Source organism: Vulpes vulpes, chromosome 10 (assembly GCF_048418805.1).
Source record: "Vulpes vulpes isolate BD-2025 chromosome 10, VulVul3, whole genome shotgun sequence".
NCBI classification, from domain to species: Eukaryota; Metazoa; Chordata; class Mammalia; order Carnivora; family Canidae; genus Vulpes; species Vulpes vulpes.
The window spans coordinates 54,499,913-54,523,190 of record NC_132789.1 but is presented as its reverse complement, the minus strand read 5'-3'; the positions used below and the strand labels follow the sequence as shown (position 1 = coordinate 54,523,190).

The 23,278-nt window shown below is 59.7% G+C and overlaps 1 protein-coding gene across 24 annotated transcripts in view; it reads left to right on the top strand.

Moving 5' to 3' along the window:
- PTPRF (protein tyrosine phosphatase receptor type F) overlaps positions 1–23,278 on the top strand; it is an 86,776-nt gene that overhangs the window by 50,923 nt on the left and 12,575 nt on the right. For 4 of the 24 annotated variants that reach the window (XM_072724244.1, XM_072724241.1, XM_072724243.1 and 1 more), the window contains 15 exons: positions 4,299–4,568; positions 6,015–6,596; positions 6,804–6,940; positions 7,341–7,485; positions 11,124–11,429; positions 11,996–12,189; positions 15,234–15,260; positions 16,611–16,728; positions 16,808–17,386; positions 18,022–18,119; positions 18,303–18,556; positions 18,646–18,739; positions 19,295–19,510; positions 19,836–19,990; positions 23,145–23,260. In XM_072724244.1, coding sequence (XP_072580345.1) covers positions 4,299–4,568; positions 6,015–6,596; positions 6,804–6,940; positions 7,341–7,485; positions 11,124–11,429; positions 11,996–12,189; positions 15,234–15,260; positions 16,611–16,728; positions 16,808–17,386; positions 18,022–18,119; positions 18,303–18,556; positions 18,646–18,739; positions 19,295–19,510; positions 19,836–19,990; positions 23,145–23,260 — 3,291 coding nt within the window. The remainder of the gene's footprint in view (positions 1–4,298; positions 4,569–6,014; positions 6,597–6,803; positions 6,941–7,340; positions 7,486–11,123; positions 11,430–11,995; positions 12,190–15,233; positions 15,261–16,610; positions 16,729–16,807; positions 17,387–18,021; positions 18,120–18,302; positions 18,557–18,645; positions 18,740–19,294; positions 19,511–19,835; positions 19,991–23,144; positions 23,261–23,278) is intronic. The other 20 variants (XM_072724252.1, XM_072724249.1, XM_072724251.1 and 17 more) reach the window with 7 other exon arrangements.

Sequence of the window (23,278 nt, the reverse complement as noted above, 5' to 3'; positions counted from 1 at the left end):
ATTCCAGGGGGATTTGCCGGGCTGGTAATTTGTTTGGCGCTGATAATTACATCTTACATTTTTCCAGCTTTACTTAAAACTGTGTGCCGAGTGCGCCGGCATTTAATTACTGCTCTGCGGCAGCCACAAGGTTATTTATTAAAGAGTTATTTTATCTTGATACAGTGGATCCTGCCCCTTATCCCCTCCTTAATGTTGTGTTATTTTCATCAGAGAAATTTCTGCGAGCGAATGCAGATTGCGGGGCTGCCTCCCCCTGCGATTATGCTGTCACTCTGCTGAATGCTGATGCCTCCGGGCGCCACACCGCCCTATTATATGGGGTTGTCAGCGCAAATAATTAGACTTAAAAGTTACAGCTGAAATATAATCCAGAAATGGCAGAGCCCTGTTTTGGAAATTGTCTATAAAATGTCAGCAGTAAGGATGCACGGGGAACAGTAATAGACCGGCATTGTTGGAGGAGCCCAAGATTAGACCCTAAGTGTGTTTTTTCCCCAGCTCTGGTTTTTTTCTTCCCTGCTGTTGCTTCTGTCAATAGACTGAGTCCAGGGCGAGTCCTGCTCCCTCTTGGTGGCCTCATGTCTGGGCCAGCGGGAGGAGTGCTGGTGGGGCTGCTGCAGGGAGGCTCCAGCCGCTCCTGGCTCTTAGGATGGGGGTGGCTGTCCAGGCAGGTGCAGGATACAGGGCCCCACTGGCGCTCAAGATCCCAGGAGGGTGTGTCTTCCCTCTCTTGCCCCCAACCTCCCTCTGTGGACATACCCTAACCTACGTCACACTGCAGGGAGGATGAGCCTGAGCTGTGGGGAATCGCACCCCAGAACTCCTTTTATATGTGCCCGGAGCCCAGTGTTCTGGTGAGAGCGTCAGGGGGGGCGCCCCCAGCAGTCTCTGGGCTGGAAGCCCTTGCCTGGTCCTAGGGATGATTCAAAGGGTCACATCTGACCTCTCAAACTCATCCTTAGCCCCTGGACTTCTCCCTTCTACCTGCATGGAGGAGAGGAAAAATAAAACTAAAAGCAAAACTATTCCCAATGTTTGTTCTGAAAGACCTCCATTACTTGGCGGTGGAACAGAAGACTTTGCCCGCCCCCCGGGACCATTTGGAGTACTGTCCTATCCGCTTTCTGGACTGCTTAGGTTGGGACCCGACGTGTATTGGCCAAGGACCTACTTCCTTTCTGTGGGGCGCTTTGTTTTTCTCCCCTGGGACTAATCAGGCCCCAAGATTTCTTTTAAGATTTTATTTATTTATTCATGAGAAACATAGAGAGGAGAGAGAGAGAGGCAGAGACACAGGCAGAGGGAAAAGCAGGCTCCATGCAGGGAGCCTGACATGGGACTCGATCCCGGGTCTCCAGGATCACACCCCGGGCTGAAGGCGGTGCTAAACCGCTGAACCACCAGGGCTGCCTGGCCCCAAGATTTCTGCCACTGGCCAGGGTCACACCTGCGGCCATGACCTCTCCTGACGCAGGCTCCTCCAAGCCCCGTCCTGCCAACTGGAGAATACCTTCCACCAGCCTTGACTACCCAGAAGCTCCAGAAGCTTCTCCCTGGAGCCTCCTCAGCATCTTTTTTCCACCCTGTCAGCCAGGCCTTAAAAGGCCGTGAGCTTTTGATCCCACTGATGACCTCCTGATAATACATAAACCCAGGCACGTCACTTAAAAAGTATCAGTCTTACATCCATTCCCTTGTCCGCCATCGAGAGGTGATGGGATCTACAGCAAGGAAGCCTGCCTCATGTAGCAGGAGCTCAAGAGCAGTTTCCCTTCCCTAAGGCTGTTCTGATGCCTGTGAACCAAGAGGAGATGGGCCGCCTCTGGCTAAGAATAAAGACCTGATGACTTAAGGCTGCGCCCCTCTGCCTTTCTGCTCCAGCCAGGGCTGAGCTGGACCCCTGGCCAGCAGATAGACCTGCCTGTCCCCCAGGCCCAGCTCCAGAGCTCGGGAAGGGCACGCAGCACCAGGCTGGGTGACACGTCTGTCCTTGCCTCCTGGTCTCACTCTTGTGCCATTTGAGGGAGTGCTGAATGGTGCTCTGGCATGGGGCCCTCCTGCCAGCCCTGCCCAGGACCCACCTATTGCCTGCCATGCGGAAGTGTCTACCCATGACATGTTGTCATCGTTCCATGGGGGACTTCCAGCTTTGGGACAAGTGACAGAAACACTTAATCAGCTTAAGCAAAACAAGGAGATTCTTGTCTTACCCAACTAAAATATGTAGAAGTAGATTTGGTGTCAGGCAGGGCTAGATCCAGATATTTAAGCAGTTTGATCAGGCTTTTCTGTTTGTCTCTTAACTCTGCCCTCCACAATAGACTCCTTTATTCTCCAGCATGTGCTCCCATGTGTTAGGAAAGGTGGGCCTCAGTTCCTCTCAGGTCGGCCCCTGCAGTACAGAGAGAAAGTCGTTGTTCTAATGGTCTTTGCAAAAGTCCACAGGCTACATCTCGTTAGCCAGATCTGGGTCACATGTCCCACGTAGCAAGACTAGGGTGGGGAGAGGTGGTTCCTCTAAAGAAAACAAGGCCAGTTCTAGAAGGTAGAACACGAGATGTCCATGAGACGCACCGAAGCCCCCAGTGAGCCTGTGGCACAGAGGGAACTCAGCCCACGGTGCCAGTCGCACGTGGCTTGCTTGGGGGTGCTGTGTGGAGGCCTCGGAGTGAGGCTGAGTGAGGAATCCCTCAGGGAACCGAGCAGGGGTTTTTAACAGAGAAATGATGCAAGCAGACTTGCTTGTTTGTGGGGGGCCGGTTCTGGGAGAGAGCCCCCCAGTGCGTCAGTGCAGGGAGAGATGGAGGGGCTGAGGCTCTGGTGGGGCAGTAGCTTCTGGGGTTGGTTCACTCCAAGGCATTTCTTTTTCTTTAAGTAACTCTACTCCCAACCTGGGGAACCTCTGGGTTTGAAGAGAAATTACTGGGTTGGAAAGATGCCTTTGGGCCATCCGTTAACAGGTGATTCCTTGGGTGTCTAGGCTCTGGGCCACAGCTTGACCCCTGTGGCAGTGAGGTCAGGGGTTGGACAAGATGGTGTCTGTAGTTACTACTTCCAGCTCTGATTTTGTGGTTTGGGGCTACACGAGCAGCAGAGTCTGGAACCCATAGCGGAGGTGCTCCTGATGGGACAGCATGGGTCCTTTGCATGCCGGGCACCCCAGCAAGGGTCCTGGGAGACCCACACACACTCTCAGTGAGGCCATTTGGTCACTCTGCCTCACTGCCTGCCTCCTCCAGCCCTGTCAGTAGGGGTGCCCACGAAGGACACACCTCAGCCCCTGCCCACCAGCTGCATGACCCGTCAGCACGCCAAGCATGCCTGCCCATGGCTAGGTCTTGCCTGACTTCCCTCCCTCTGCATGTTCCAAATGTTTGTGCCAAGCTTGCAACTTTGGCGGGGGGGGGGGGGGGGGGGGGTTCCAGGCTGCACCTTGGCCTGGGAAGCTCAGAACAGTTTCTGGCCTGGGAAGCCCAAGGCCGGAGGTCGTGGCCAGGCACAGCCACCCTCCCCCTTGAGACCCTTGTTCATTGGCTCAGAAAGCCGTCTGTTCGGCGCCCTCATCATGTTACTGCCATCGTCATGCCCATCCTGCCCGCGGACCACATCCCTGGCCCGCCCTGATCCCTTGCCCCTGCCCACCCCCTTCTGAGGGGCAGCCCTTTCCCTGGAGTTCCCAGGCTATGCCTTAAGCATGGCTGAGATCCTGGCAAGCGGTCATGCCCCTGCCCTCATCTCTTCCCTCAGGTCACGGCCCAGAGGTGGAGGCCGTGACTCTAGACAAGGTGGCCACGTCACTCCTGGACCAGCCCTGTGCCCTGCCCCAGATGCTCTGAGGTCCTCCACCCTAAGGTGCCTGGACTTCACTCGTGCCCCAGTGAGCCCCTCTGGAGGCCCATTGTGGGGGTCAGGAGCAAGTAGGGGCAGGCACCGGATGGCGACCTGGAATGTGGCCTTGAGGAGGCCTGCGGTATAGACCTGGGGCCTGGACCTTGCGCTGAATCCCTATGTGACTCTGGGCAGACAGCACATTTCTGGGCCTCAGTTTCCTAGGCTGTAAAACAGGGGAGCTTGGTTGTGGAATCTCTTGTGTTCCATTCTCTTGAGTGTGGGGGCTACTTGTAGCCAAAAGTGGGGTGGGAGGTGGTAAGCCGGGGCCCCGGGACTCCACCCCACCTGTCTCTCAGGTGGGTTTGGCTCTGACAAGAGGGGCTTCCTGGATGAGGGGCCCCTGCCCTTCCATCCTCCCAAGTATCTTGCCCGGCCTGTGAGTGCCTCTCTCCCTCCTCCCGCAGTGCGCCGTGTGGCTCCTCGTTTCTCCATCCCTCCCAGCAGCCAGGAGGTGATGCCGGGTGGCAGCGTAAACCTGACTTGTGTTGCTGTGGGGGCACCCATGCCCTACGTGAAGTGGATGATGGGGGCCGAGGAGCTCACCAAGGAGGATGAGATGCCAGTTGGCCGCAACGTGCTGGAGCTCAGCAATGTCGTGCGCTCCGCCAACTACACCTGCGTGGCCATCTCCTCTCTAGGCATGATCGAGGCCACGGCCCAGGTCACAGTGAAAGGTGAGTGCCATGTGTATGCCTGCTGTGACCTAAGGCCTGCCTTGGTGCAGAGGGTGACGGGAAGTCCCAGCACCTGTAGCAGGTGAGCATGGCTGTTGTGGGGATGGATGAGGTTGAGGGGTCGTTGCCCTCTCCCAGGTGCCTCCTGGGGTCCTACCAGCCCTCGGGTGAAGAGAGGGGTTTCTGTCATTCGTGGTGTTAGTAATAATAGCTAACGGGTACTGAGCTCCTGGGGGCAGATGCTGTGCTGGTTAGCACAGATTGTTCAGTCTCTGTTACGCTGGGAGGTAGACATTCTCATTCTCTTCTTACAAATGAGAGAACTGAGGTGCAAGGTCATGCGGGAGTCAGTGACAGGGTGGGGACTTGAACCGGCAGGGGTCTGATGCCACCGAAAGGCCCCCGAGCCACGACCTGGCGCAAGACCCTCAGCTTCATCAGCCTCACGTCAAGGCTGCAGTGAAAGAGTGGCCACAGGGAGTGGGCTCTCCACCAGGGCCCCAGGATGGGCACGCACACTCCTCCAGGCTCCATGCTTCCATCCTCCCTCCTCAGACCCATCCTCCCTTCTGCAACTAGAATTATCTTTTGAAGATACAAAGCAAGATCTCCCCTGTTTTAAGAAACTGCCTTCCAGTGACTTCCCATTGCTTTCAGGGTAAAGAGCGGGATCCTCACTCCTCTTGCCTGGCCCTCCTGGCTCTGCTGGGTTCCTCCTGGCCCTCACCCAGCCCTCGCCATGCTGGTCCTCTCACTGTCTGGGCCTCAGCTCTCTGAGGCCTTCATGGATTTTCCCCAGCTCAGCATCCCGCTCTCTGCTGTCCTCGCATGCACCAGAGTCATGGTTACAGACTCGGTGCTTTCCAGTCACCCTAGAATGTAAAGTCCACCAGAGCAGGGATGTGACCAACCGTGTGACCTCGTGTCCTCAGCCCAGCACTTAGTAGGCACTTGATAATTGTGTAATGTTTGGCCTGGGATCTGGGACTGCTCCACCTTCAATTTGAGCCAAGCCACAGGTGTGTAGGGCCAGCAGCCCCATCTAGGCTGTCCTCTTAGGCACATCTCTCCCCGACACCAACCCCAGTTACACGTGAGGAAGCACAGGCAAGCCCCAGAGGCAGACCTCTGCCTCCCAGCCGGAGCGCTTTCCATCTGCAGGGACCCGGCCAGGCCACGCCACCTCTGGGGCTGTTGTTAAGTGAGGAGCCAGTGAGTTCTGGAAGTGATGTGGGTAGACCCTAGATGACCGAAGGCCCCTGAGGGCTCTGACAGGTGTTGCCATACCCTGCTAGGTGCCCTTTGAGGTCACCTCGAGCTCCCCAGGCCATTTTTCAAGGAGGCCCGTGGGGGCCAGCTGTACCGTGGGTAGTTAACACCCGGAGCAGGATTGGCCTCTGGGGTCCTGACCTCGGGCAGCTCTGAGCCTCCCGCTTTGTCTCCCAGCTCTGCCGAAACCTCCAATCGACCTCCTGGTGACTGAGACAACTGCCACCAGCGTCACCCTGACCTGGGACTCTGGGAACTCAGAGCCCGTGTCCTACTACGGCATCCAGTACCGCGCGGCGGGGACGGAGGGCCCCTTCCAAGAGGTGGACGGCGTGGCCACCACCCGCTACAGCATTGGCGGCCTCAGCCCCTTCTCCGAGTACGCCTTCCGCGTGCTGGCGGTGAACAGCATCGGCCGGGGACCGCCCAGCGAGGCGGTGCGGGCGCGCACAGGGGAGCAGGCGCCCTCCAGCCCCCCGCGCCGCGTGCAGGCACGCATGCTGAGCGCGAGCACCATGCTGGTGCAGTGGGAGCCGCCCGAGGAGCCCAACGGCCTGGTGCGAGGGTACCGCGTCTACTACACTCCTGACGCCCGCCGCCCCCTGAGCGCCTGGCACAAGCACAACACGGACGCGGGCCTCCTCACCACCGTGGGCAGCCTGCTGCCTGGAATCACCTACAGCCTGCGCGTGCTGGCCTTCACCGCCGTGGGCGACGGCCCTCCCAGCCCCACCATCCAGGTCAAGACGCAGCAGGGAGGTGGGTGCGGTCAGCACGCCGGCCGGGCCGCTGCGGCGGGGCCTTGGGGGCTGGGGGAGGCTGAGGGCCTGTACCCTGCCGTGTGCAGTCACCTGGGATGCGGGACAGGGTTCCAGGGCTGTCTTTCCGTGCCTCCTTTCTCCGGGTGCCCCCGGCCCTCGCGGGGAACCGGCGAGGCTCACGGCGCCTGGCGTGGGGGTGTTGCAGTGCCTGCCCAACCGGCGGACTTCCAGGCTGAGGCGGAGTCGGACACCAGGATCCAGCTCTCGTGGCTACTGCCCCCGCAGGAGCGGATCATCAAGTACGAGCTGGTGTACTGGGCAGCAGAGGATGAAGGCCAGCAGGTGGGTGCTCGGTGGGGACAAGAGCAGGGAGGAGGGCTCCCCTGGATCCCGTAGGCTCTGTGCGGGGCTCCCCCAGGCAGACTTTCTGGATCCTGTGGTTGTATGGACATGGCCCCCAGGGGTGGCCCTGGGGCTCACGTGGCCAGCATGGTTCTATAGTCTTTGTCCCTGCTGCTGGGAGACAGTCCCTCAGTCTGCCCTTGGGTCTGTCCGGCTCTGTGGCTTACCTGGCACTCACAGAGCTGTTGTCTCAGACGCTCATGGCCACGGAGTCTGTGCAGTGGCTGTGTGATATGGAGGTGGCCCTAGGCCACAGTGGGTCCACAGGGGCCAGCCGCAGCCCAGGTTGGGGAGCAGCCTGTGACGTCAGAGCGTCAGTGAGTGCTCCCTGCTCTTCCAGCACAAGGTGACCTTCGACCCTACCTCCTCCTACACCCTGGAGGATCTGAAGCCTGACACACTGTACCACTTCCAGCTGGCCGCCCGTTCTGAGATGGGGGTGGGCGTGTTCACCCCCACCGTTGAGGCCCGCACAGCACAGTCCAGTAAGTGTCTCCTGAGGCTACGCCTCCTGTAGCTGGGCAGAGACACACACACCCTTCCCCCTCGACCGGGGCGGGGGGTGGTCAGGTCTGCTGGGCCCTGGATGGGCTCTTGTCTGGGTTCCGGGTCTGGACTCACAGGGGCAGGTAAGTTCCTACTAGTCTGTGTCCAGGCAATTGCTGCCCACGCCGTTCCCCACCCGACTTCTGTCCCTCCCTCCCCCAGCCCCCCACCAGGTAAGTTCTATGTCTGTGACTCATCCCCCTCCCCCGCCCCCACCCGTCTGCGCTGGTCACACTAGCTGACTGGGCCATGCTCAGCGCTGGGACGGCCACGCTTGCCATGTCTCAGACATGTCCCCGCTCTGGCAGCTGTCCTCCTGCTCCATATCCCCACATCTCATCTCCCCTGTCACCTGCATTCCCTGCCTCATGCCCCGCACCACGAGAAGAACATGGGAGCTGTGTCATCACACTGAGCCCACGGCACGTAGGGACATGTCTGTGAGAACGAGCCCAGGTGGCAGACTGTCCACGTGCCTGCCTTAGGACCACACGGCCTTCCGCTTGTGGGGCTGCCTGCTGTGTGGTTATCGTATTCCTGTGTACGTGAGACTAGTGCTGTGGACCTGCGTGTGACCCCGTGTGGCCACCTGGCAGGGCCGCACCCATATGAGTGTCTGGTGTGCCCCGGGGTTGGGTGGCCGTGAGGCTCTGTGTGCTAACAGGGGCCGTGGATGTGTGACTGGACAGGATCATGACATTGAGGCAGTCACAGCACGTGTGACGGCCTTAAACACGGCGGTGTCTGTGAGGCAGTCCATGTGCCCCCAGACTGTGTGTAGATGGGACTCCGTGTTCACGGATCTGACTTACAGGCACCTGCTGCGCTCCCACTGTGCCCATGCACGGAGCAGGACTGGCAGCATGACCCCGACGTGGCCTGTACCTGCAGGGAATCCTAGTCTAGTGGGGCAGATGGATGTTCAACCTGCAATTACCCAAATGAGCTTTTAATTACATTTGTCTGAAGTGCTGCGGAGGAGACAAACAGTGGAGAGGTGCTGGGATGGGAGCTTCATCTGGTCTGAGGGGGCCAGGGGGCTTCCTTGGGTGATGTAGGCCTCACGCAGAGGGGCAGCAGGTGCAAAGACCCTGAAGCGGGAAGGCACTTAGTTGTGGTTTGGGATAAGCAGCAGGCCATGGCAGCTGGCCACGGGTTGAGAGGACAAGACAGGTAGGAGGGACAGCCCAGCAGGATGCTGGACACCAGTTAGGAGGCTGTGCAAGAGTCTAAGCAAAAGACGGCAGCTCAGATGTGATGGTGGTGGATCAGATAGCCGTCTGGGGTGGTAGCTGCCTGGGACTTGGTGACGGCTTGGCTTTCGGATGCTGAGGGAAAGGAGAGCATCAGGCGAAGTCTGTGCTTCTGGTGTGCAGACCTGGGAAGAAGGCAGGAAGTAGGGCCGAAGCAGGCACCTCAGCCCGGAGCCTTGTGCCAGCTGTGCAGGTGGCAATGCTGGGTTAGGGGTGAGGGAACCTGAGGACAAGGACCAGAGGTAGTGGGAAATCCCAGAGAAGGGAGTGTCTCGGAGGCTGGAAGAAGAGAGCAGAAGGAACAGAGCCGATGCTGCTGCTGAGCAGTCAGGGCCAGAGGAACGCAGGAACGTCTGCTGGATGGAGGACCTGGGGCGAGGGTTGTGAGGCCTAGCCAGAGGGAGGGGACTGCTGTAGGTGGAGGCTGAGTGCTGCGGGCCCAAGGATGGGCTTTTGTCTTTAAAGATAGGAAATTTTTTAGCTTTTTTTTTTTTTAAGATTTTATTTATTTATTCATGAGAGACACACACAGAGAGAGAAGCAGAGACACAGGCAGAGGGAGGAGCCTGACTTGGGACACGATCCCGAGTCTGTAGGATCAGGCCCTGGGCTTTTTTTTTTTTTTTTTTTTTACAAAACACTTTATTTAACCAAAAAAACGGGGGTGGGGGTTAGGAAAGCACAATGTGCCTGCAGAAAACTACTTTTTCTTATAATTCTTTTTCTTAAAAAAAAAAAAGGGGGGGAGGTGCTAAACTGCTGGGCCACCGGGGCTGCCCTTGAGCATGTTTAAACGTGGTGAGGAATGAGTCCATTCAGAGAAGTCGAAAATTCAGGAAAGACAAGGATTTTGGAGGCTCAGGAGGTAGGGGGAGGGGACAGCATGGATGGGAGAGATCCACCTTTGACGGGAGAGCACAGCTCCCTCCTCATGGGAAGCAAGGGCGGCTCAGTGAGATTGCAGTTGTTCGGTGGGTTTGGTAGTGAGAGATGGAGGGAGCTGCTGGTGGGAGGCTTCAGTTTTCTCTGCAAAGTGGGAGACAGTTGTGTGCTGAGAGCTGGAGGTTAGCGGAGCGTGGAGGAGGTTGAAAACGTTCTGTGTACAGCAGCAGAGTGAGCTGGGCAGAGAAGAGAGGCCGCAGACAGCACACAGGGCCCAGGTGAGGCCATTGGGGACTTTGCACACAGGATGCCAGGCTTCCAGGGCAGGCAACGCTTTTCCACCTGCCTTAGGACCGACCGCCTTGGAGAGGGCAGAGGGTTGGACCCATCCAGGGCTTGGCACTGGCCGGGCAGGGGCTTGGAAAGAGAAGTAGGTGAGGGAGTTGGGGGTAGATGGTGAGTGCAGACCTCAGGGTCAAAGCCCAACATTGAGGGCAGTAAGGATGGTAGGCAAACAGGCGGAGGTCGCAGGGGGGCGAGGAGCCAGGGTGCTGCTGCGCACCTTGAGCAGCTGAGCTGGGACAAGGTGAGGGTCTGTGAGGGGGTGTGGGAGGCCACGTGCAGGGAGTAGGACCATCCTGAGCGTGGCGATACCCAGGGTGTGCCCACTGCGATGCAGGGAAGGAGAAAGCCGTGGAGATGAGGGCCTCAGGGGCCAGGGAGGGAGGTGCCCAAGTCACCCTGGCACAGTGTGGGGCCACAACTCCAGATGGTGAGGAAGCCATGTAACAGCACCAGGTTCCTTGGTAGGACTGAGGACTGGATATGCCCCTGGGGGCGAGGGAAGGGGGCTCAGATCTGCTTCCTGACCCCAGGGGACTCACTGAGGGAGAGCATCTCCATAGAGTACATTTTCTCCAGATTACCCAAGGCCATGGGCCTCCTTCCTGTCCAGCCTCCAGTCTCAGGTTCCTAGTGGCTCCGGCACAGGCACCCTGTCCACGTAGGCACAGGCCACGGCTCCCTTGTGCCCGAAGAGCCACTAAGGCTGCTCGTCCTGACAGGAGCTGTGGCACAGCAGCTAGAGGTTCTCCTTACATGGCTGTGTGTGTGACCAGGGGCCAGGGGCCCAGAGGCCCAGGGGCCAGGGAGTCATGACCCATGCTTGTGTGTAGCTGGCAGGGTTTGATGCGAGGTTTAATGCAAGATGGCATACATGTGGGAGAGACCTTGTGTGTGCGTGTGTGTGTGTGTAGCCTGTGGTCCAGAGGGAGCCGGGCTATCTGGCGGCGGTGGCAGCCTGCCTAGGAGGGGCCCTGGGATAGCCACTCTGCACTCAGGGAGTAGCCTGCCTGGGTGAGTTTCCCATCCTCTGTGACTAGTCACTGTGCCCGTGACCCCCACCCTCCATCTGCCTGCTTCCCCCCATTTGTCTTCCCCAGCCCCCTCTGCCCCTCCCCAGAAGGTGACCTGTGTGAGCACGGGCTCCACCACGGTTCGGGTAAGTTGGGTCCCGCCGCCAGCTGCCAGCCGCAACGGCGTCATCACCCAGTACTCAGTGGCCTACGAGGCAGTGGACGGCGAGGACCGAGGGCGGCATGTGGTGGAGAGCATCAGTCGCGAGCACTCCAGCTGGGACCTGGTGGGCCTGGAGAAGTGGACGGAGTACCGGGTGTGGGTGCGGGCGCACACTGACGTGGGCCCTGGCCCGGAGAGCAGCCCGGTGCTCGTGCGCACAGACGAGGACGGTAGGCCGTGGCGCCAAGGGGAGGGGCAGGGGAGGGAGGCACCCCTCCCAGATACCCCCACGGCACCCCAGGGCCTTCGCCTGGTACAGGCTTGGTAGCCCATGCTGGGGGAATGTAGCAGAGGGGGATAGCCTGTGCCCGAATCCCAGGCTTTGGGGCTAGCTCCAAGGCAGAAGCAGCGGCCCCTCCCGAAGGTCTGGGAGGTTGAGACTGGGGAGACTGGTGCAGGAGACACTCAGAGCACAATCAACTAGACTCGGTCTTGGCCAGACATCGGCACGATGTGGGGGCCCGGGAGGAGATGGAACAGGTCGTGCTTGACTCCGGGGTGGCCGAAGGCCTGGTGCCTCACCACCACTCTCCCCACCAAGTGAGGTAGCTCAGGGCCGGGGTCAGCTGGGCTTCCCTGTGCTAGGCACCTGGGACAGACGGTCTGTAGAAGCTGTATCAGGGCCTTTCCAGGGGCAGGGAGTGCAAAGGCAAGGCCCTGGAGTGTCTGTGTCCCCCCCCCCCCAACTCAAGGTCCATACCGCCAGGCCTGACTCTCCCCTCCTCCTGGTCCCCAGTGCCCAGTGGACCACCACGGAAGGTGGAGGTGGAACCACTGAATTCCACTGCTGTGCGTGTCTCTTGGAAGCTGCCCGTCCCCAGCAAGCAGCACGGCCAGATCCGTGGCTACCAGGTCACCTATGTGCGGCTAGAGAATGGCGAGCCCCGTGGCCCACCCATCATCCAGGACGTCATGCTGGCTGAGGCCCAGGTGTGCCACTGGGAGGTGGCGGGTGGAAGGGTGGACAAGACCAGCCTGCTGCTCTACGTCTTTGGAGCCTGCGTCCCCTGCCTCCCCTCAGAGGACGGAGACACCCAGATACCCTGTTGCGTCAGGCTGGGGAGGTTTCAGACCAGGAGGTCAGGGCTAGGTGCCAGGGACACCCCCTCTTCTGTCTTGGGTCTACCTGAGTCATGCCAGCCCAGGCCCCGCCAGCCCCATCTACCCTGGTGACTGTCCCAGCCTGGCAGTCCTCTCTGTGACTAGCAGATACCAACACAGGCAGCAAGGAGCCCAGACTCCGGCTCCCAGTGTACACCCCCCCTGCCCCGGCCTGGGCTTCAGCTCCCCCCAGACCCTCCTTTGTGTTTTGCAGAGAGCACGTTCACTGTCGGTTAGGCTGGGATCTGTGATCCACCTTCCTCCTCAGCAGTGCCGGGCTGGGCAGCTGTTCCCGTCCCAGCCAGGGCAGGGAGAGTGCTCCCGCAGTCGCTGGTCCCCGCTTGGCCTTTGGCCATGGCACTTTTGTGAACGGCTGAGCCAGGGTGTTGCTCTGTGCCTGGCCCCGCAGGAGGATGGCTCAGCCCCTGGTGTTTACGCTCAAGATCTAGCCTGGCCGCCAGCCTCATGTGTTCCTCTGTGCGCATCTGTTCTCCAGGGGATAATGATTTTTGCCTGTGAGCTTGGGGTGAGGTCCCTGGGGTGTTCCGAGCACTGGTTTGCGATTCAGGGCAAGAATCTGGGATACTGGGAGATTACGTGAATGGCCCAGAATCTCCCAGGAAGTAGGTGGCTGAGCTTGGACAAGAACCGTCTCTTAACTCCTGGAAAGGGCTGTGAGTGCTGTGGCGAATTTCCTCCCCAAATACTCTGCTGAAGAGTCCTAACACCTGGTGTGGTCTGCCTTCAAGGTGTCCCCAGCCAGAACCAGGGCCTTGGGAGGGGACCTGCAGGGCAGCACTGAGCCGGCCCTGGCGGAGGGGGAGAAGGAGCCCAGATTCCCTTCGGAGACCACACGCCTTCCCCATCCAGCTTTCCAGCCCTATGTGGGCTGGGCCCAGGGGTGCTGGGGACAGACCCCCTATTCTATATGCTGTGCTCAGGGTGAGCTCACCCACATAGAAAGACCCCCTTCATGCCTCTGGCTGGGCTTAGCCCTCTGAGGCAACATTCCTCTCTGGCCAGAGGGTCCTGTCTTCCTCTCCTCAGCCTGCCCAGTGCTGAGGGGGTATGGGGGTGGAGGAGGCGGACATGTGCACCCGCCTGCATTCCTGGGGCAGGTCGAGAACTCCTCCTGGAGCATCCACGACACACCCACCCAGAAACATCCCGGGAATGGGCTCCCTCCAGCCCCTCCCATCCTAGGGGGCTAGCGACACAGCTGTGCCAGTGGGGTTACCCTTTCAGGTGCCCCTTCTGGTTCTAAGTGGTCAGAAGGGAGCTGGGCCATAGGAGGAGGGACACTGTCCTTGTGACCTCAGACATCCCACAACAGGGGGGCAGACATGAGCTCCAGGCTCCAGGAAATCCAGCTGAAGATGGAGGGCCTGCCCTGTGACCCCCTGGGATTGGGTCATTCTGCTCCAAGCCTGGAGGAGAGCAGATGGGGCCTGGTCCCCAGCCTGACCACAGGGCCCAGCTGTCCCCTGACCGTCTTGTCAAGGACACCACAGCCTGTCCTCCTTTACCCAGCAGCTGCCCCACCTGCTTAGGCCAGGGCTCCCCTCAGTTCTGGAAGTACCATGGGGGTCACACCCTCCTCAAATGTGTGGCCAGACCTGTCACCTTTTATGTATTGTACACTCCCTCTCAGGTCTGTTCTCCCAGCATGTTTTCCTTTCCTCCCTCTTTGTCTCCTCTCTTTGGCTGTGTCCACCTCGTCTTCTCCCTTCTGCCACTCCCTTCCATCCTCTGTCCTTCCATTTTCCTTCATCCGCTTTGTCTTTCCTCCTTCTCACTCCCTTTGCCTCCGACACGGGAGAGGTGCTCTGTGAGGACCTTCATTCATGCCCAGGCCTCGCTTGGACAGCGAGAGGTTCCCCCCCCATCCCCCTGACGGGGAACCTAGAGCAGAGGTGGGCCCAGCCACACCCTGGAAAGTGGACATGGCCCGCAGGGACCCATCGATGGCCTCCTGCCATATCCTGTCCCATGCCCCTTTCAAGGCCTTTCCAACAGCTTCCCAGAACAGGAGAAACCGGGGTCCGTGGACAGAGGCCACACCAGCATTTCGACGAGGGTGGTTGGGCCAGAGGACCCCATGGTACCTCTAGCCTGGAGGTGTCCTGAGCCACCTCCCTTTGCTGTGCTGGATGCTGGCCAGCTTCGGCCCTCTGGTGCCGCAGGACCCCAGAAGGGACACCTCACTGCCTCTGCCTGTCTAACTAGCGCATCTGCATGCACTGTTGCCTAAAGAAGAACGTACGGAGAAATAGCAACTTTGCCGGCCCTCAAGTATGCCTTCCTACCAAAATGAGATCTCGGGCACCCCCAGGAGGAACAAGGGTCTGACTGCTTCCCTTGTACCTGTGGGGAAGGGCCCAGACTCCAAGCTTGGCACTCACCCTTTCATCATCATGCTGGCCAGCCTGCCCCGACCTCCTGGCCCTGTGCAGCTCGTCACCGTTCTGGAGATACCCTCCTGCCCGGGCCAGCTGTACTGTCTCCCAAGTGGGAGACTTGGGAAAGTGAAAGATTGAATAGTCACTGTGACTACAGGCATTTAGGCCAGACTCTCCCAGAGGAGTTGGGGGTCTTCCCCTAAGTCTGGCGGCCTCTCCCTCAAAGCACCTGTAGGCAGCGCTCCCTGGTCCCTCTGTGTCCTGGCGCCCTCCCCCTTCAGCCTGTGTGCCCTCCCCGACTCCCTCCTCTCCTCAACCCTGGCGCATCTGCAGATGGGGAGTGGTCCTGGGGTGCTACCCGCCAAGGGCAGGCCCTTCAGAGGCCCACGGCCTCCATCTGCCCTCCCCGGGCCAGGCCCGCTCCAGCCAGAGTCCTTCACATCCTGTCTCCCTTTCTCTCCCTCCCGCGGTCAGTGGCGGCCAGAGGAGTCCGAGGACTATGTAAGTAACAGGTGTGCGAGCGCAGGAGAGACCTGGGTCAGGCTGGGCTCGTGGGACACTCCCCTACCCCGCCTTCTCCCCCAGCCTGAGCTGCCAAGATCCGCAGGGCACCAGCCACATCCGGAGAAAATTGGCGTTTAGACTCAGGCGGCGAGCTGAGCAGCGATTGGCATTTCCTCTAATCCTTACTTCTCGCCTGTCGAGCGGCAATTTCAGGCCAGTGTTTGTGATCGACCAGGGCTTGGCCCCTACTCTGGCCAGACGGGGATGGAGTTAAATCCGATCCTGATCATTAGGGCTTATTGATCCCTGGAGTGAAAAATCCCCTGCTCCCGGGCCCAGGCTGGGAGGGAAATCAGGGGAGCCGGTTCCGGCATTGGTACATTCTGGAGCCCCAGCCCTGGGACACCCTCCAGCTGGGGCAGGAGGGTGTCTGCGAGGGGTGGGTGGTGGCTGCAGTGGCCCCACCTGAGACTCAGAGCTGGAGGGACACCAGGGTTGGCGGTGACAGCTCTGTTCCCACTGCTCGGTGGTTCCCTTCCTTCCCACTCTGCCCTCCATGTGGCGTGGCTTGGCCTTCTGTGGTGTTTGTCCGCATGTTCTGGAAATAATGCCTCAGCTGGAGATGGGCATAGGCAGGGCCTGCCAAGGCCAGGAGACAGTACCCTGGCCGACTCCTTGGGCATCACCTGGGACAGTGGGGAAGTGTGTTCCCCATGGTGGGGGTTTTCTATCTTCCTCTGCTTTCTTCTTGTCTCATGAGGTATTGTGAGCACATGGTGTTCACAGAGCCCTTTCCTACGTGAGGTCGCATGGGGTCCTGACTTGGTCCTGCAGGGTGGGACCTGGGCCCACTCCACCTTGCTTGTGGCTGTGGGTGTAGATGGGTGTGTGTGTGTGTGTGTGTGCGCGCGCGCGCGCACACCCGTGCACTGCAGTGGCCCTCTGCCTGCTTACACAGGAGGAGCTGTAGGCTGCCTGCATGTGTGTGCCAGGAACCACACAAGGTGCTACGTGCATGCGAAGCTCTATGCCCTGTGTGTCATGTATGCACAGTGCAATGGAGTAGAGGAACAGTGTAGCCCTTTGTTTTTACCTGAGAGGAAGAGTGAGCTGTCTGGTGCAGGCGTGCAGCTCCCGGGATGGGCGGGGACCTCCTGGGCACACATCCCACCTGCCCGCCCTCTGTGTCCAGCAGAATCCAGCATTGCACAGCACCGCCACCCTGCCCCCCAGGACCTCTAGCCCTGTGTGCCCCAGCCACTCCCTGCCGGCTAAGGTCCTGAGGGGCTGGCACAGTCTGGCCTCCTTGCTCCTCTGTGATGGGAATGGGCCCCTCCTCCTCCTTAGGAAACCATCATCAGCGGCCTGACCCCAGAGACCACCTATTCCATTACCGTCGCCGCCTACACCACCAAAGGGGATGGTGCCCGCAGCAAGCCCAAAGTTGTCACGACGACCGGGGCAGGTGAGTGGGGGCGGTCCAGGACAGCCGAGGGCGGGGGCAGCAAGGCGGGCAGCACCAGAGCCAGTGCGTGGTTGTTCAGTCCCAGGCCGGCCCACCATGATGGTCAGCACCACGGCCATGAACACCGCACTGCTGCAGTGGCACCCCCCCAAGGAGCTGCCAGGGGAGCTGCTGGGCTACCGGCTGCAGTACCACCGTGCCGATGAGGCAAAGCCCAACATCCTAGATTTTGGCAAGGACGACCAGCACTTTACAGTCACCGGCCTACACAAGGGAGCCACCTACATTTTCCGGCTTGCCGCCAAGAACCGGGCTGGCCTGGGAGAGGAGTTCGAGAAGGAGATCACAACTCCCGAGGATGCGCCCAGCGGCTTCCCCCAAAACCTGCGCGTGATAGGGCTGACCACCTCTACCACGGAGCTGACCTGGGACCCCCCGGTGCTGGCGGAGAGGAACGGGCGCATCACCAACTACTCCGTGGTGTATCGTGACATCAACAGCCAGCAGGAGCTACAGAATGTCACCGCCGACACCCACCTCATGCTCTCTGGCCTCAAGCCGGACACCACTTACGACATCAAGGTCCGCGCACGTACCAGCAAGGGCGCCGGCCCACTCAGCCCCAGCATCCAGTCCCGGACCATGCCCATGGAGCAAGGTGTGTGCTGCCGGCACATGGCCGCGCCTGGGGATCTCTGCTCTCCTTCACTCACTGACCTCTGGCGACTGTGATCCACCAGCCTCTGCTGTGTGATCCTCCAATCTCATGACCATGACCACTAACCTCTAGCGAACAGGTGCCACATTCTCAGTGTGCGACCTTTGACCTCTGCTCTCCTTGACCTACTGACCTCTGCTGTGTGACTCCAATCTCTCGTGACCTTGACCCACTGATCTCTTCTGACCGCATCACCATTCTTGGGTGTGGGACGCTAATCTCTTGGGGCCATGACCCACTGACTTCCAGTGAACATGCTCCACCGTGCTCTGGTGTGGGGTCACAGGCTTCTCATGACCAAATCCCACTGACAACTGGTCACTGACCAGCACCTCTGGAGATCCTGACCATGGGTCCTGTGGCATCTGCCTGGCTCGGTACTCACTGTGAAGAGGAGTTTGGGCTGAGAGCTGAGCTGTGTGATTTGAAGCTGGCTAGGAGCGGGGTACCTGGCCTCTGCAGCCATTCCTGACCGCCAGCCCTGACCAGCGTCTCTTCCTGGCAGGGAACCTGTCACCCCAGCCTCGTTACACAGCCCGAGATGATCACCCCCTCCCCCCCATTGTATTCCACAGTGTTTGCCAAGAACTTCCGTGTGGCGGCCGCTATGAAGACATCTGTGCTGCTCAGCTGGGAGGTCCCAGACTCCTACAAGTCGGCTGTACCCTTCAAGGTGGGTGAGGGCCATGGCCAGCCAAGCCTAGCATGCACACAGGCCTGCCATGGGCCGTCTTATGTGGGGGCATTTGTGACGCAGTTTCCTGGTTAGGTGACCACACATGCTCTGGCCCATAGGCCCATGACAGGGAGGCCCCCCCTAAACACACCGCCTGTCCCTCCCACCCCCCCCCCACAGATCCTGTACAATGGGCAGAGTGTGGAGGTGGACGGGCACTCCATGCGGAAACTGATCGCAGACCTGCAGCCGAACACGGAGTACTCGTTCGTGCTGATGAACCGTGGCAACAGCGCTGGGGGCCTGCAGCACCTCGTGTCCATCCGCACGGCCCCAGACCTCCTGCCACACAAGCCGATGCCCGCCTCCGCCTTCATAGAGGATGGTCGCTTCACCCTCTCCATGCCCCACGTGCAGGATACCTCACTCATCAGGTGTGTGGATGAGGCCGTGCGGGAGAGGGACAGGGCTGGTGACGCCAGCGTGGGCGATGCCAGCCCTCATTCCTGCTCTGCCCACCCAGGTGGTTCTACATCGTGGTGGTACCCATCGACCGCGTGGGTGGGAGCGTGCTGGCCCCGAGATGGAGCACGCCTGAGGAGCTAGAGCTGGACGAGGTGCCTGCGGATGGGATGGGGCGCCATCAATGACAGCCCCATTGCATTGGTTGGCGGTGGCCCCAGTGACACCCCCAAGTTGGAATCACTGTCTGGCTGCTCTGGCCAGTAGCCTGGGCCTCTCTGGGGGCTCTGAAGCAGTCGGTCCCCTGGGAGTTTTCAGAAAACTCTTGGAAGGCTTACAGAGACTAGAGACACCCTGGAGGGTTTTGCTGAGGATCCCCCAGGACCTGCTTTGCAGGTCCAGAGGCTCCTGAGCCCTACCGACTGGGCAGTCCCAGCAGATTGGGAACCCCCGTCCCCTCCTCCTAGAGGTGCAGAGCCAGCCCCGTCTGGTTAGGGTGAGGAGCAGGTTACCCAGAGGTCCTCTGCTCACAGGGCTGGCATGTCTCTATGCTGGTATGTGGCTTTATTCTGTGAGGACGAGGGGCAGGGCCAGACTCAGGCCCCTTCCATGGAAAGTGAGCCTTGGTCTCGGCCAGGGAGATGTCAAGCCACAGGCCCCGGGGCACCTGGTCTGAGGCTCGGTGTGATCCCTGTGCTCTGCTCCATCAGCTTCTGGAGGCCATCGAGCAGGGCGGTGGGGAGCGGCGACGACGGCGGCAGGCGGAGCGGCTGAAGCCATATGTGGCTGCACAGGTGGACGTGCTCCCCGAGAGCTTCACCCTGGGAGACAAGAAGAGCTACCGGGGCTTCTACAACCGGCCTCTGTCTCCAGACCTGAGCTATCAGTGCTTTGTGCTCGCCTCCCTGAAGGAACCCGTGGACCAGGTCTGCCTTAGCCGCCTGGGCTCCCAGCACCCCGAGAGTAGGCCATGTCAAGCACCATGGGATCCCAGACCTAGGGCTGCCCCAGAGACCCCAGACCTGCACTAGGGATCTCAAAAGACACCAACCCCTAGGGCCCGGAAGACCAGAGCTGATCCGGCCCTAGGGACTCAGTCAGCTGGCCAGGCTCAGGTCTGCCCCTTAGGATCCAGGCCCAGCCAGCCCAGCAGAGCCCAGCCCCAGAGCCCTTTCTCCAGGTTTGGTGGGCAGACGGTGGGGGGTCTCACACTCAGCTCACCACCCATGCCGTTCCTCCACTGGGACACAGAAGCGCTATGCCTCCAGCCCCTACTCTGATGAGATCGTGGTCCAGGTGACACCAGCCCAGCAGCAGGAGGAGCCTGAGATGCTGTGGGTGACAGGCCCCGTCCTGGCAGTCATCCTCATCATCCTCATTGTCATCGCCATCCTCCTGTTCAAGAGGTGAGTGCTGTACTCAGGGCTCTAGGGGACAGCCACCTGCCCCTGGACTCTGAGGTCCTCCCCGGCATGGTTCACACAGGTACAGGGCAGCCACCGCAGCCTGCACCCTAGCTCCTGGGCTCACTGGGGAGCCCAGAACAGCAGAAGCAGCATGTGTGCACACACGTGTGTGTTAATCTAGGTGCGCCGAGGAGCCACAGCTTCACAGAGGGCTGGTTCACTTGCATCCCTGGGCACGTCTGTCCATCTGTGTCTCTGTTTCGGTGGATGTGAGCATGTCTGTCTTTAAGCTTCAGGACACTGCCCTCTCCTAGTCTCCTATATCCAGCACTTCTTCTGCCACCATTCCTAGACGACTCCCCAGCCCGGCTCTCCCACTTAGGCCTAGAGAGGTGCAGACCCAACTGCAGGCCCACACACCCACGGACATTCACTTGGCGCCCGTGTATTGCGCTCCTGGTGTAACCACAGCATCCCTAGCTGTTGCAAACTCAACGTGTCTTGAACCTTCCCCTCAACCTTCCTCCGTGCAGTCCCTGCAACAAGGGACTGGTCCCTCCACCTGGTTAGCAACCAGAAAGCTGGATGCCAGCCTCCCCCTCCTCTTCCCTTTTACTCGCCCGGTCCCTGAGAGTTCTGTCCCGAAGATGGCTGCACCTGCTCCTCCTCTCCCGGTGGGCTCCATGTGAGACGGTACACGTGCAGACATAGCTGGGGACCTGGCACAAGGGGCTCCTCAGTCCTCTCGGGTGCTGGTAGCCACCTACCCCTGGAGCCACCCCTTCTATCCATCCACCTACCAGCCTAAAAGGTACTTCCAAAGATTTGTCACCCACAGTTGTTTGTTTTAAGATTTTATTTATCTATTCATGAGAGACCCAGAGAGAGAGAGAGAGAGAGAAGCAGAGACACAGGCAGAGGGAGAAGCAGGCTCCATGCAGGGAGCCAGACGTGGGACTCAATCCTGGGACTCCAGGATCAGGCCCTGGGCTGAAGGTGGCCCTAAAGCACTGAGCCACCCAGGCGTCCCTGTGACCCACAGTTTAAAACTTATCAGTGGCTCCCAAAATACAGCGTGACCTCTATCACCTGACAGTCAGGTGCCTGACTGGTCTGGCCCCTCCTGCCATTCCTGACCTCATCACTGAGCTAACGCCATTCCCTGGCCAACCAGGGCTGTGCCCCCTCCACTCTGCAGCTTTCCTGCTCAGGCCCACCCAGCTGCTACCATTGCATCCTTCGAGACTCCCTTCCAGGGACCCCTGGCTGGCTCAGTCGGGAGAACAGGCATCTCTGGATCTTGAGGTGGTCAGTTCAAGCCCCACATTGAATAAAGTAGAACTTACTGTATTTTTATTTTAATTTTTATTTTTTTTAAGATTTGTTTTAATTTATTTATTCATGGGAGACACACACACACAGAGAGGCAGAGACCCAGGCAGAAGGAGAAGCAGGCTCCGTGCAGGGAGCCTGATGTGGGACCCAGTTCCGGGTCTTGAGGATCATAACCTGAGCCAAAGGCACATGCCTTAACTGCTGAGCCACCCAGGCATCCCTAGAACTTACTTTAGGGAAGGAAAAAAAAAGACTCCCTTTCCTCCCTTCCAGCTCTGGTGCCCACCAGACCCTCCTGGTCTCTGCTTCTTCCCTACATCTCCCCTATCTGCCCCAGTGGGCACATCACTAGGACTGTGTTTCTTGCACCCAGCACACCGCTCTGAGCCCTTAGGGCATGTCCGTGAACACTTGTCAGTGAGGCCGTATTGGTTTGTATATCTGAACGAGTCTGCACAGAGGAGGTCCTGTGCTCTGTGCCCCACCTACCCCTGACCCCTGACCTGGACCGAGGGCCTCCCTCTTGAAGAGTTCATTCCTTCCTCCCGGGGTGAAGAGGGACAGGCTTTCCTGGTCCAGGGCATGGAGACTAGAGGCGGCGGCCCGAGGAGTGCCCCGCACATCCCCTCATCCTCCTCCCTATCTCATCCGGGTCCTGGGGCCTTTCAGGAGAGCCAGCACCCTGCCTGGGAGTGCCACGTAGGTGCTGTAGATAGGTCCCTCCGTGTCCCCCATGTCGCAAGAGGGCCTGAGTGCTTGGCAGAAACAGTGACCATTCCTTTCTTCTGTCCTTGCCTGTCTTTCGGGACCTAGTAAACAAGAAAGGTAGGACTCATTCCTTCTCTCTTCACACGCCTGCCCCTTCACTTCTTATCCCTCTGCACATTTCGGGCCCAGCAGGGAGGGACGAGGCTCCGACCAGAAGCCTCCTGGCCTGTGCTTGTCTGGTCAGCTCAGCAGGCTCTGGGGTGGGCTCTGTTGCTCTCCCGCCTTGTACCCTGCACAGGGGAAGCCCTGTCCCCATGGCGTGAGCACAGTGCAGGCTTCAGTGCCTCCCCTGAGTGCACAGATGGGCTCCAAGTTCACTGGAACCTTCTACCAGGCTCCTGGTTCTCTAAGATTATCTAAGTGCTGCTGGAGACATACGTGCAAAGAGCACTGGGTGCGAGGCAGGGGGAGGTGTGTGTTTCTACACACTCGTGCACATTTATGCAAACACCCGTGTCCACATAGCAGGAGCGGCTCCCGGATGCTTGTCAGCAGCTGGACCCCATGGTCTGTCTCTGACCCTGTCCTCATAGACAGGGAGCTGAGGCCAACGAGGGAGGACTCTGCCCAGCTAGGGTGACGCCTTCCCCGTCCCTCCCCTGCTTCTCTGGACATTGACCCTGATACCGAGAGACAGACAGCTGGGGCCCGGCTCTCTGTGATGTTTGCGTATCTTATGTGTCATTTGCATGTTTATTCCTGGTGGCTCCTGCTGCCCTCACTGTGGCAGCCTCGGGGACAGCAGCTCCTGCCCAGCAGCAGCCTGCGCTCTGTTGGGAGACGCCACCAGCCTTTGCAAGCCCTTGCCCCCTTGCTGCACTGGCCCTCTGTCCACCCCGGTCCTGCTGTCTCCCCACCCGCCCTACCCTGTGTTCTCTGTTAAAGCTGCTCTGCCACTGGCTCCCCTATGCTCCAAGACCCCAGGAGGGGCTGGGGCGGTGGGAGGGACCGAGCCGTAGACGCAGGGTCTCTGGCACAGCCAGCCACACCGCCCGTCTCTGTCCTCTGCGTGGACCTCAAGTCCTCACCAGCCACCCTGCTGCCTCCTCAGGAAGAGGACCCACTCCCCATCGTCCAAGGACGAGCAGTCAATCGGGCTGAAAGACTCCTTGCTGGCCCATTCCTCTGACCCTGTGGAGATGCGGAGGCTCAACTACCAGACGCCAGGTAGGCAGCTCCCCAGCC